General features: G+C 40.9%; 1 protein-coding gene across 6 annotated transcripts in view; it reads left to right on the top strand.

The window, feature by feature from the left end:
* The window catches only part of LOC112463596 (teneurin-a), a 332,312-nt gene that overhangs the window by 51,723 nt on the left and 266,689 nt on the right, over window positions 1–13,900 (top strand). For 5 of the 6 annotated variants that reach the window (XM_025030073.1, XM_025030082.1, XM_025030107.1 and 2 more), the window contains 4 exons: window positions 3,451–3,654; window positions 4,270–4,437; window positions 10,972–10,998; window positions 12,857–13,030. In XM_025030073.1, coding sequence (XP_024885841.1) covers window positions 3,451–3,654; window positions 4,270–4,437; window positions 10,972–10,998; window positions 12,857–13,030 — 573 coding nt within the window. The remainder of the gene's footprint in view (window positions 1–3,450; window positions 3,655–4,269; window positions 4,438–10,971; window positions 10,999–12,856; window positions 13,031–13,900) is intronic. The other variant, XM_025030099.1, reaches the window with a different exon arrangement.

Here is a 13,900-nt window from a genome sequence, read left to right as displayed (position 1 = left end):
TGCGCGGAGCTTGCGAAAGCAGCCGGGGGCTAACTCTTCCGCAAGCTCGGTCGAGTCTACGAGCCGTGTCGGTGCTACCGCTCCGCGCCGCGTCGTGCCAGGGCGAAGTGCATTCGATGTTCGCAGTTCGCTGCCATGGCAACAATCCCCTACAAACAAAATGCATCGTGTGCACACGACATGCCACGGTTCTCCTTGTCGCGCCGGGGCCGGCCGGGTGCCCACCCGCCGTGCGTTTAGTCGCCACGGAAGGAACCGTTGCCGGGGTGAAGAAATGCCACCGGACAGGACGAGACACGACTGTAAATTCCGAGCGTGGCAAGTGTCGGAGGGGACGGCGCGCGGCGGCCCCGTGTGCTTTGCGAGATAAATCGTCCGGCTAGCTCGTGCACTCGCACGGCTGCCGGGAGTGTCGAAAGGGGGACACCGGTGAGCACGCGATCGGCGCCGATGATTAACGGTCGATTAAAGATAAGCGCCGACTGTTCGTTTTGCTACGTCGACATGCCGGCGAGATGTTGTTACGTGGTTAACGCTTTCGCGATCGATACGGTCGATGCGTACATTGTTGCGCGAGTTTATCGATGAATTTTAAACATCGAATTTCTGCTTAAACGTAACGCCGATGTAATAATAATTACTAGCTCATATTATTGCGAACTAACAATTATTAGTTTCATGAAGACTGCAACCCTGTAATTCTATTTAGATCGCGTATATATAAATTGTAAGTAAAGATTGCAGATCATATATTTATGTTTTAGCAGCTTGGATCGTATTTGTCGATTTTAAATAAAAGCAAAACAAACAGGATATCGGTTTTTGTAATAAACCTACTTTTATAATAAACACGCGATATCGTTTCAATACTTGTCAGTATCTCGACATAAACGAACGAGAAATAAAACGAAATAGCGTCTCGTAATCACAGACATTTGTCGCGCTGGTCCAAAAGCGACATAGCAACCGACCGATAAAGAAACGAAACCTTTCTATCCTCTTAAACGTCACGGCGACGTTTTCGAATCCATACGGATTAGAAAATCCAATATAGAAAGGAGGAGCGCCACGAGAGCGTAGCGGAACCGCACGAGCGGGAGGGTGACCGAGGTCGCGCCGAAGGGAAATGGGTAGAAGAGAAGAGGAAAGGTCGGAGGAGGAAGAGACGTGGGGTTAGTGAAGAGTGAGGAGGCGAGGGGGGAAGAGAGAGAGGGAGGGAGGGAGGGTGAAGAGGGCATAACACAATTACATGTGGGGTTGATGCCGAGCTCGCTCTCCGTACGGCATAGCGGCGGGATGAGGGTCGGGAACCACGCGGAGGGGTGCCCCAACGTTGGGTGGCAAGATTGAATATGAAAGTTTAATGCGAGCAATATCAGCGCCACTGCCCCGGCCCTCGGCTACTCACTCTCAGACGTCTCGCCTATCAGGATGCCCATCTTGGCTGTATCTCTCTTTATATCGCGAGTGCGCTCACACCGGCGGCGGTGGCGCGGCGCGGCGGCGGCTTCGAGCGGGAAAGAGGCAGAGACGGCGAAGAGCACTTCGAATCTTTGATGTCCCGAGGTAACCCGCAGATCGCCTCGAGCTTGTTCCACGTACGCGCGTAAATTCCTAACCGATTTGAAAAACTGATTTGTCAATCCGCAGCCGCGCGTCGCTTTCGACAAGGGCGTCTATTTCGATGCAAACAACGTTTAGAACACAACGCGCAGCGCGAGAACGTAATTAGCACCTCGTTGGCTCTCCTCTAGACCCGAATATCGGTTATTTTCAACGCGCGAGAAATGATAGAACACACACACACACACACACACACACACAAAGAAGCCTACGATATTGTCAATTATATATTCGATTTCCTTTTGCACTCAATCTACAAGTCGCTAAATATCACGATTGTATATTTATTATACAATCTGAATTATTTTTACGTTATATCAGTTAACAAGCTGTCACATATTAATCAATATCGTACGCAATCTCGTAATCTTTTATTTCACAAAACTATCTCCGAATTCTTTTCCCGTCCTAATCAAAAGAGCGGTATAAACGTATTGTAAAACAGTTAGCAATCGTCTAGCCTTTACTTTCGCATGAAAAAGGATAATTATCAATTAAAAACTTACTTTTGTGTAAAGATATCCTGCTTGTGGATGGGATTCACGAGCTCGCTAAGGCGTTTAGTGACTATGCCTTCGGCTATTTGTAAAACTTTCCTCATTAATTACCGACAAGATTCGATTTCGTCCCCTCTCTCCCGTACCAATCTCCCATCCCAACCTTTTCTCACTATGGTTTTGCCCCTTTGTCCGCCATAGCGAAACGAAGTTTAATAGTGAATTAGAACGTGCGTTCCTGCAACCGGCAATTATGTGCCAATTAATAAGCCGAACGCGATATCGCCGAGTCATATTTTTAGTAAAAAAAAAACATATATATACAAGAAATTTTATACTACAATGAGAAAAACATTGGAGATAGTTTCTGTATTTAAATTGTAAGTAATTCCACGATAACATTTTATCACTGACGAAAGATTGACTAAAAGTCACAACCTTCAATTCCCACGCGCGGAAATGTCACAGAAAAATTCCTTCCTCAGCTAACTATGTCGCCCCACTTTATCCTTTCAGCGTCACCTCAGCACATCCGCGAGTATATCCCTCCGTCAAAGAAATAACTCCCGGTACACCTTGTACGTGTCAACGTGGTTAAAAATACAGACGTACCTATATACGCACGCGGTCGCACATCGCGCGCGAAGGCACACCGACATACCGACATTTCTTACGGCAGAAAGTTCCCTCTAGCCCATGCTCCTTATGTTCCACTATCGCACGCCGAATGCAAGCCTCCCTCGGAACGGCACTGCTTTAGTGACAAGCGCCTTTAAGAGTTTAGACATGCGTCAACTTAAGCAAATGCAGATCAGAGCAACGACGCGCGACGAAGTGCTCGGAACTGACAGAGAGCTGGCGGAAATGTTGACTGACGATAGAGGCAAAGCAAGATAGTTGGTAACATCAGGGGGAGATCCCTAAAACGGAATGATGGTTACATCACGGAAAGCCCCAAGCCCCACTTCGAGATAGGCGAAGACGTAATATACGTTTATATGTGGGATCATGTATGCTGCGATGCATCTGCGGTTGTCCGCAAGCGGCAAGACCGCAGATAACATGGGTATATACCTATAAACAAAGAACTCGTAAACACGATAAAATTGTAATTTATCGTGAACTTGGAGCCAAGTTTTGCAGCGTTAACAAATAATCTCTCCGTTTTTCTCGCTCACTCTCCTTATCTTTTTTTAAATTAATTTAGGAGAACATATATGTCTTGTTAAGGAAGAGAGAAAGAGAGAAAGAGAGAGAGAGAGAGAGAGAGAGAGAGGAGATACTCAGCTAATAAAAATGAATGTCATTAACGTGTGATTAATTTGTGTAGATGCAGGAGACAGATTGTACCGTACGGGATCCGACACGGAAGGCGCAGCAACTACGGACAACCCTACAACGCCATTTCCTACGCCGCCCCCAACCTTGACACCGAATCATCGGCAAGCTTCTCCGTTTCCCCTCGAAAGCACAAACTCTCGCCGGCATCATTATAACGGCAGCATATCTTCCGAGAGATCTCGCAACGGCAATGGTAGGGAGTTAATTAGAACCGCAAACGGGTTGGTTTGCACGCAAGATGATACTTACGGGCTCGCCGCAAGATGAATCTCATCAAACGCAATTTTATACTGCGTTGTACAACCGTGACACGTGCAAGACGAGCTTATTCCGATAGATGGACGCAAGAGAAATCCTGATAGATGAGCGATTTAAAGTGATAAGCAATGTGATATTACGCATGGCAGCATCGACTTCGGTTTCAACCCGTTCTAATATAACATTTCGCACTTCAATCCATTTGGAATACTCTACACCTCCAATTACTAAAAGTCGAGTAAAAGTTGTAGATATGTTTTACGTCCAAATACCGTGTCATTAAAATTAAAATAATTGCTGGGCCGCGCGGCCGTATAAAAATTATTAGCTGAAAGTTAAAAATTAGTCTTAGCAAAAAGGTGTTATTTAATCCTAATAATCTCGCTTCTTTAAAAGTAATTTTGAAAAGATTAAAGGATTCGAGTATTTTCTTTGCCCACGTGCTAATGGAAGATTGAATTAAGCGGTATGATTCTTATTCGTTAGCAAAACTTCCTAAAGAAAAAAAATTTCTCACTATTTAAAAATATTCGTATTTTCTTTATTGCAGGTGAGACCGTTTACGCGGCGTCCACAAAAAAGACGACTTCCGGCGGCGGTACCTTAGGTCGAAGAACACGCCGAGGTCACGCAAGCGCCTTGAGCAGTAGCTCCACCGCGAGCGATCGTTCCGAAACCGTCTTCCCCGATGAACACACTCGCATGCATCTCACCAATGGTGAGGAAGAATATACTGGAGTTTCTTTTTCACGCATATATGTCATCGCGCGATTATTATTTCACACGCATGATCATCGCATCATATCGCATCACATCGCATGCCGTCGCATACGCTTGAGACAATTATTGTAATTATTGAATCGCAACGAGCGTGTATTAAGCCAAAAACTATTTCTATTATCAAAGACTTGAACAAAGAAACTCATTCAACGTGACGGATCGGGATAAATCCTCGTCGATCGCCCTGAGCGGGTCGTCCCTTTAAATCACGACGTAAAATTTGCCGCGGTGCGATAAGTTAACGATCCATGCCTCAAATGCGATTACCGGACTAACCGAGTTACCGGCTGGTATCGAGCCCCTGGCCGGAGTTAAATCGGGTTTCTCGTAAACGTGTTCCTCGTTAAAAGCTTAATATTAATAGTCACCCAGAAACGCGAACGGAAAAAGAGAATCGCATATGGAACTCGGAAAAGGAAATCGCATCTATAGATCCTATGAACATATTCGTGTATCTTCTAAAACTTTCATGCGTTGTGTATGTGTGTACGTTATCAATTATTCGAAATTATTAATTGAGAAAAAGAAAGTTACAAGCAGACTACTTTCAACCTCGATTTCTCATGAACCTCACATAAGACATAGTTATTAACGAGTACTCATTAAACATTACTTCAGTAATAACTTCGGCGGCGTAAGAAAACACATCTCTTTTGTTAATTTTGTCCTAAAGACGTACATATATAGCTATGATTTCGACTATACATTTGACTATACTATATGTCCTCATAATGAGCATCCCTCGTCTCACGTTCCCATCGATGCACGTGTGCGAAGCTTCACGAAACGGCCCAAAGGCGAAAGATCTTGGCAAAGGCAAACGTTTCCGAGCCATGCATTATCGCGCGTCTAGCGAACAATGCCGTAATCGACAAACTACATTATACGCTGGTTCATTAAATAACCAAGGGACCTTCTATTTTGGCAGTTAGGTTCATTGTTGTCTGATGCAGTAATGTACCAGCGGCAACACTAACAGTGTCGGTAGCTGCAATGGCAGCGGCAATAGCATAATACAAGTGCGAGAGGGAAAGAGAAAGAGACTCGAGCTCGGAGCTAACGGAGTTAGCAGTTGGCGCCTGGGCTCAGCTAGTTAGAGCATAGACCACCGTCAAAGTTAGCGTGACCCTGCCGACTATATATTGTTTCAAAACGTCAACAGTATTTAGATCTCCCGTCGTTGCTGGGCCGCGCGCTATCTTGGCACACGCACTATCTCACTGTATAACGCAGCTTCGAGCAGCAACCACCGGGGAGATAAGAGAAAGTAGCTTTGCGGCTTTGAACCGGCGGCCGCGGTCGACGAGCGTAAGCCGCTCGTCGGCTAAGTTTTAAACGAAATTTCGTCGGATCTCATTTCGTGTCGACGCGACGTCGATGCGGCGGCGGTCACGTCGGGTTCGAGGGATGCTGGCTGCCAATTAGTCTACCGATATCGCGAGACAGCGAGAGCATGGATGAAAGGGCGAAGGATAGCCCGGGTGGAAAGCTAGCGAGCGCGCGTGCGGTAAGGAGCGAGAGCTCCACCACATCTTCGTGGACGGTTACCTCCGGAATTTCGAAGGCCGCATTGCTCCTGCCCACTCGAGTGCGATCACATTACGCGTAGCCGCGTAGCGTAGGTTTCGTGAAAATTAGCGGCGCGAATTAAGCTCGTGACGCTCACTCATGGACATTTTATATGACGTGTATGAACACGCGTTCAAGGTATATCGCGAGGTGAGCGCGAGTGTACATTATATCATATAAAAAAATTGAGTAACCCTGAGAGATGATATGAAATTTTCCATTTTCTCGTCTCTTTTAATTTGATATGTTTAGGAACTTATGTTACTCGTTACTCTAAACTATTTATATTACGCTTTTTATATGTAATAAAAAATTGTTTTAACGAAGCATTAATTGTCGATTAGATTTTCCGGCAATAATTTTTTAACGCACGGCTTTACGAGAGTGCCGATAGTGACGACGAGCATTATATAAGATGCTGCAAGATACCGCGTATAATTACCAGGATCTCGTAAGCAGTAATTTGAGTCTGAATCTGCGATGGGATATTGCTTGCCAGAATGTCCCTGCGGTCTAATGGAGGCATGTCGCGGCATCTATTAGCAAATGGCTCCCAACGGTCAGGGCTTACCCGCGTTAACCCCGTGTGCGGCGCATCGCCAGAAAGACGATTGATATTACATTAGACCGCCGTAGTCTAATGTGACCCAGTCGAGGAGCACGTTATTGAATTGGCAAACGCGCGAAACCCGATAACGTTACGGTAATTTGCTACCACAAAGCTATGAAATGTACACGCTAAATGAGCGTACTCGTCATCGTAAAATGAAGAATTAGCACGTGGTACATGTAACTGTGCGGTGTAAGCGTTACCTCCGTAAACAAAAAACTATAAATAAATAAATGTTTGAAAATAAAATACAATTCTATCGATATGTACAGTAAGTTGTTCTTGCAATTTAATACCATTTGTTATAAATTTTTGTTAGTCCATAGGATTTTCAAACAACCATTAAATTCGTGAAATGTATATGTATTACGTACATTTATATAGGTAGATCAATTAGGAGAAATGCACAATTTTTGTGAAAACTAATAATTGTGCACAATGTAAATGTGCAGAAGCAAATCACCGTCGGTGAAAAATAAATTTTCCGCGGGTTTTCGCAATCGTTCAGCGATGGTCGGTAATTTTTGACGGGCTCTGATGCGGGCTGTTGCATTTAATGTCATGGAACAAATCATGCGCACCAGCAAGCTTGATGTTATCAATTCATTCGATTGATGTAGGTTTCGCGGCATATGTTGCACGAACGAAATAAATGCACACGGAATCAATTGACTTATGTATACAGTAAAAACTTTAAAAATAACTGTGCTACGGAACAAAAATACGCCGATATTTTTAATAAACGATAATACGGTCGGGTAAGCACGTTCGGGTAAATAACTCGCGCGAATTTTCGCTTTTTGATCGTAGTGTTTAATCAAGAACACTTGATTCGTCACTTCTGACTACAATCGAGTACTTTTTGTGACGATGACCATTCGGGAAGTTATACGAATGTGTCTGCTTGGATAAGTGCCAAGTTTCCACGAATAGAAATAATTTCAAGCGCCACTTGCGAACTATGCCAATAGTCCGTGTTCGCCATTACCATTATCGTTCTATTCCTTTTTAGTCTATCTTTTTCCGGACTAGATATCTGTGGCAGCGTGAATCTTTTATTACATTTAATTGTTTGCAACGCAATCTTTTTATCGTTTGCGGAAATAAAGGTCAATGTTTATGTTATAAAAGGAAGCAGAGATACTCTTCGCGACGATGAAAAGAACGCGCGGAAATTAAAATCACGAGACATTAAGTTTATGGATGACGTTATTATAACGGTCCTGTCTCACCACTTTACTACCATAACGCTAAGGTAAATAATTCAAACAGAATGTAATCAATGCACAAGCTTAATTGTCGTAAATTATCATATAATGCTCAGGTTACGAGGCAACGTGATATTTATGAACTTTCCCCTCCGTGAAAATTCATCGTAGCAAAGCTGTTTTATGGAACCTCATCCCATTCTAAATACATGTGATTATCTTTTTCTTGCCTTAATTCGTCAGAAAAAATGTAGAGAATATTTTAATCGTCAAATATAAGTAAATATATTCAATTCTTCATTTCGCTGTACATTGAAAGTCCGAGGACATAATAAAAGCGTTATATCTTATTAATTAATCAATGGTAAATGGATCTAGGCGAGACACGGATGAAATTTTGTGTGTCCAGCGCGAACGAAGGCGGGTGGCACATAGAAATTGTACGAGACAGTTCGGACGAAGCATTCACGAATGCTAACTCGGTTTATTAGACTGTTTGGTCCGGAAGGAGTCAAGCCGGAACGATTCGTTGGACTGGTTATCGGACAGTAGGTGCGGTACCTACCATTGCGGCAATACCGCGCCGGTATAGCGCTGGCAAATAATTCGTATTTACATGAACGTGTACTCCCCGACGCGGCGGAGGCGTTAGACCGACAAATCGAATTACAGACGCGAATCGCTAACCGCATCAAGTCACTGTCGGCTACCTTGCATCCCCTTGCACTGTCTGACTAACCCTTCTCGCCGCCCGCGGATGAGGGATAACTCGGTTGAACTCGGTATCGGTGATGCGCTAGCATACTACATAATTGGCTCACAACGATTGGCCAAGACATACCGTCGGCGACGTTATATTACTCAATAATGTGTCCAATTAGATGTCGTACTAGCGCCAAATAGGTGTATATGTACGCTTGTCACGTTTGTAATAACATTCGAAAGCAATATCCAATAAATTCGGATAAATATTGTATCAAGGAAGTTGAGTGCCTTGATCGACATATTTCAACAAAATATATTTAAAACAATTTAATTGCTCTAATAATGTGATTTTTATAAAGATTTCATAAAAATTTAAAAATTATATATTTAAGAATTACAATAAATTGTATGTAGAAATAAACTCAATTCTTCAACAGCTTCTGTATAAACAAAATTTGCTTATTTTATAAATATAAAACAAAAAATGAACAAATTAATCTTCTTAGTTTAAAAAAATTATTTTTTTATATTCAATATTTTTATATAAAAGAGAGATTGGACAAATTTTAATTTAAATATATTTTGCCGGGCGGAGTAAGCCGCATTATGTAAATAGTGAAATCTATATTACCGCGGAGTTATATCATGTTCATCATTTTGCAGAATTAAATTGCACTGCACCTATTGCCATCAGGAACTGCATGATTTATTTTGCGCATTCTGTAAACGCTATCCTATGCTTTATGAGGGACAGTAACGCGGTTTGACCACTGGTCAATGATGTACCAGTATTAGCTATAATTGGCTGGAACCGTATTGATCTAACCTTCATGTAGGCAGCGTTATCTTCTATCCTTGCTACGTATAATTAGTTATGCTGGTGAATTTACATATACAGTGCAATAAGTCGCATTTAGTAGCATCCAGTATAATTCATGTGGATGTCAACAAATCTTCATATTACACGTTACGTTAGCGAGTAATTGACATATGTGTATGTGTGCGAAACATATATAAAAAAAAGATGATGTCGGATATATCCATCAAATAGATAATAAAATTGTTTGTTGCCAATCGTCGATATATAATTGATCTACTGGAGATTCATCAAATTCTCCGCTACGCTCGTTGCAAGATATTTTTGCTTTTGGCAATTTAGCCGTCGGATTAAATTTAACCGGTTTTAACTCTTTCACCCGCGCGCATTCTAGCGATTTAACGTTAACGTATAGCATATTTTGCAATTTCAGAAGAACCATCTTCAAATATGTACTTTTCCCCAGGCTTTAATTTGATACTGCAGCGTGCGTATGTAAAGTAATGTAAGCTATCACGAAGACGAAATGTATCCCGCGATTTGTAGCGCATCGTTATAAAACATTTAAGTCTGTAAAATAACACATTGCTGATTCAAAAGGGGAGAGCCGGCTTTCTCTCTCTCTCTCTGTAGCGGCTTAGTACCGGTTCCGAGATTTTTCCCACCCGTTGTCAATGCGATATCGACTTTGTAATTGAGCGTTACAGGTGTTCCGAGCACTCGAACGATGCCGGCAAATTGTTCAATAACTGGAACAAATGTATATTTCGACGGTAAAGTTGTCCGAGATACGCGACGGACGCGGCTGGCGCTGACAGCTACGCATTGCGCATTTCACGGTCCGATTTAATTAAGCGATTATTACTGCTTATTACGGAAAATATCGACGCTGCTCCCAGATGACTTCGCAGAAATAATTTCCCTATCGCGTTTATAATTTCTACGATTAATTAGACTTCGATCTGGTCAAGTAATAACGGCGAAAATCGTCGAAAATCTATATAGAATAGCCTCGATACAAAGCGTTGTCAGGAAGCGAAAGCGAATATTGCAGATATATCATTATCATTCGCATGCATGACAATTGCATTAACCTTCGATGTCATCCGATTCAGTCACATTCTAAAATGCATTTGTGATCTCGTTTTTCCCGTAAAATTATTAAATTAATCACGAAATAGCACTTACTGTTTTCTGTTTCGAGTGTTCAATTTTGCATTGATTAATTAACTGAAAATTCCTAACTGTCGAAAAAAAATTAGTATTGTCTATTAGTTACCTTTTTAGTCAGTTATCTCACAGTAATTTTAGTATTACTATCTACAGAATTTTGGTATACAGATACAAATTTGGAAAACTGTGCTCGTTTATTACGTTCAATGCTTTGTAATTCACTTTTGCGCAAATTTGTTTTAACGTAAATCTATCGTGTATAATAATTTGAACTAATTCATCATACATTCCATCTGCATGATGTAATTCTTTGTTGGAATTTTCACATATGCACCTGCCAATCCCGCCGCACTAATGCACTTTTCTCTCTGCACATTCTTTGGCGCACAGGTCTACCCAGGCCTATTTATCTCACAGGTATGTAAGCAATCTGTAGGAAAACACGAATATATCACGTATAGATTTGATGTAATATTATATGCATTCGCTTTTTATCTACTATTATTAAAAACAACGTAATAGAATAGAGCAAACTATAGTTATGGGAAAACATACTTGTTATGGGAAAAATTCTGTTACTGTTTTATAAATTTTTCAACAATTATTTTCTCATATTTTTAATATTATTAATGTTGCCTGAAAATTTTATATAGCTTCTTTCACGTCGACTGTTAAGCGGAGCTGTACTTGCTATTGACTCGCTTGCCGATGTAAAGAATTGCGGTAATTATGAGACGTTAAATTATTCTTTACTATGTGGCTCGAGTAATTGTCTTGACATTACAACACACATCCATAAGTTATAACGACTCGCTTAATAGATTTTAATCCGTAGGACCAGGGACCGAAATTCCATTATCCCACATCCGAGTTACCACAACCAAGTTACGTAGCTTCACGAAAGCGCGATAGACCACTGTATTGCAGTTAAACTTGATTTACAATAATGTGCTCTGTAACATTAACAACCTTTAATGGTTATACATTGCTCCAATTATGTATATATGCTCAACATGGTATCGGTTTATAGCGTCATCGTCGACTGTTTTGGCTAATTCGCTATAACTGGCGGCCGTACGTGTAATATAAAATGTCAGAGATGAAAAAAGATATAAAATTTATAACTATTATGTTCTAATTGTACGGAATACATTGGTTAACAGCGTTTTAATGTTTTTGAATGTCAATTGGCACTCTCTGATATAACAGACGAGCTTTTCGTGGGTATAGACTTTCAAATATTTTTGTTGCCCTCAACATGCCTCGTAGGCACTCTTTTGTGCTCTTTATGTTTAGGTAACTTTAATTATTCTTTGGTGGAGTTCCTTTCAAGTTTCAACAACTTTATAAGTAACTTAACTATGGGAACGCCCGCAACGCTGAGCCCCGAAGGGCCAATGGTGAAAGGGTACCGGTGGAAATGGAAAATTCTTAGTATTGCTCTCTATTGAAGCTTCACAATTACTATGTTTCAAACACAAGAACTTACGAAATTCTCAGAAAATATATCCATTATTAACGTATACATATACACATGGATTACTTGAATGTGTACGCATGAGCAAAGCGAGGCACGTAACGCATTGCGTTGTGTCGCTGTCGCAGCTTTTAATGTGCATTTATGAATAATGACACCGGAATTACAATATACGTCGTTAATATCACAATTACTCAACTATTATTCGGTATTTCCTTGTATATTCCTTCGCCTATAATGGGTAATCAATTTCGTCGTGTAATGGCAGATAGATTCTTTGAATTTGCATGCATAAAATGTTACGAGGAGAAGCCTAATTATTGATGCCGCTTAATTGCTCGCAGCAGCGTTTCTACGAGCAGACTAGAATTTCATGAATGCCACATAAGAGAGAACAATATCGCAATGAAATGGATGGAATTACACCGATACAATCAATAATTCGCAAAATAAACACCAAATATTTTGAATTTATCGACGCATTAAATGAATCTTGTTATTTGAGAAGTCAAATAAATTACCAAAATCGCGAGATTAAATTTTCCGAAGATCAATAGTTACTTTCTATAGTTCTTTTATAGAACAAATAAATATAGATAATTTGATTTCTCATATAATCGATACAATTTGATTCAAAGTCGCTATATTGCATCACACGTGTTTACGTAATATGATGTTCTATATTGATGTTGTTCAACATATTAATTTATCAAATTTTGTTCTTGCTTTTTATTAAAGCGCGACTTGTAAAGGACAATGTGCACTCTAATAGAAAGAAATATAATTTTGCATTTCCAGATACCGGTAGAGATTCTCCTCCGGAACCCGCGCCACCGGAAGTACCGCCGCGTGGACCGTCTTTACACGCAACGCATACTTTACGTGCGCAACAAAACCGAAATGGTTGCCCTCCGAACGCATCAGGAAGTTTCACTGTGCCAAGTGACCAAATGCCGACCGAGACGTATTCGGGTAAGTAGCAATTCACTCGATGCTTCATACGTTCTAATGTGGCTTTCGTTCGGAAAATTAAATTTCTATAAACTCGAAATCGAAGATGTAACATAAATTAACTTAAATCAATTTTATTAACGCATTTAAACGTAATGTTTCTCTGAAAGATTTATCCTTTAAAATGTGAAGTGCGTATTTATTCCTCCATAAATTAGTGTAAATGCATGTGCGAGCGCGGACGTCGCTAGCACTCCATGAAAAGAGCAACATAATGACAATTGAATCGTAACGTGATCCATTCCACTAACCCGTTGGATACCGTTATATGACGCGGTTTAGTTTTCACCGGCGAATGTTTAATTTGGTGCATGCTCCGGCGCCAATTATGTAGATGTGCAGATGTGTACGCGATGGTATGGGGTATCTGTTTAAACTAATGGGGTGTAGATCAAGGGGGAAGGGGGTTTGCATTAAAGCACCCGTTAATTCATTGTAAATATACTCAGCGTATATTCGTTTCTCTATATTTCTCTATGTACATACCATTAGTATATTCCTGTGACTAAACATTATTTGTACTGGTCGTGACGATTCTGAATATTGGAACGTGAATGTGCACGAAGATTACATACGCGCGCGATTAACATATGGTTGCATTCGATTCACGTACCACCTCCTCTAAACATTTATATAATAACAGAAACGCGACATATTATCAAGCGCGATTACTCGTGTGCGATGGCAGTTGATGAGGCTGCCGGTATTATAATTCGCAACATTTAAATATACTTTATTTTTCGCTATAATTATTCCTACAAGCAAGAGCTTGTTATTTTATACACAATTATTTAATTTCTTAAAATTATTTAAAATTGTAATGGATATTAG

This window comes from Temnothorax curvispinosus, unplaced genomic scaffold (assembly GCF_003070985.1).
Source record: "Temnothorax curvispinosus isolate PA1 unplaced genomic scaffold, ASM307098v1 QBEX01001437.1, whole genome shotgun sequence".
Lineage (NCBI taxonomy): Eukaryota > Metazoa > Arthropoda > Insecta > Hymenoptera > Formicidae > Temnothorax > Temnothorax curvispinosus.
This window is presented reverse-complemented; position numbering and strand designations above follow the sequence as displayed.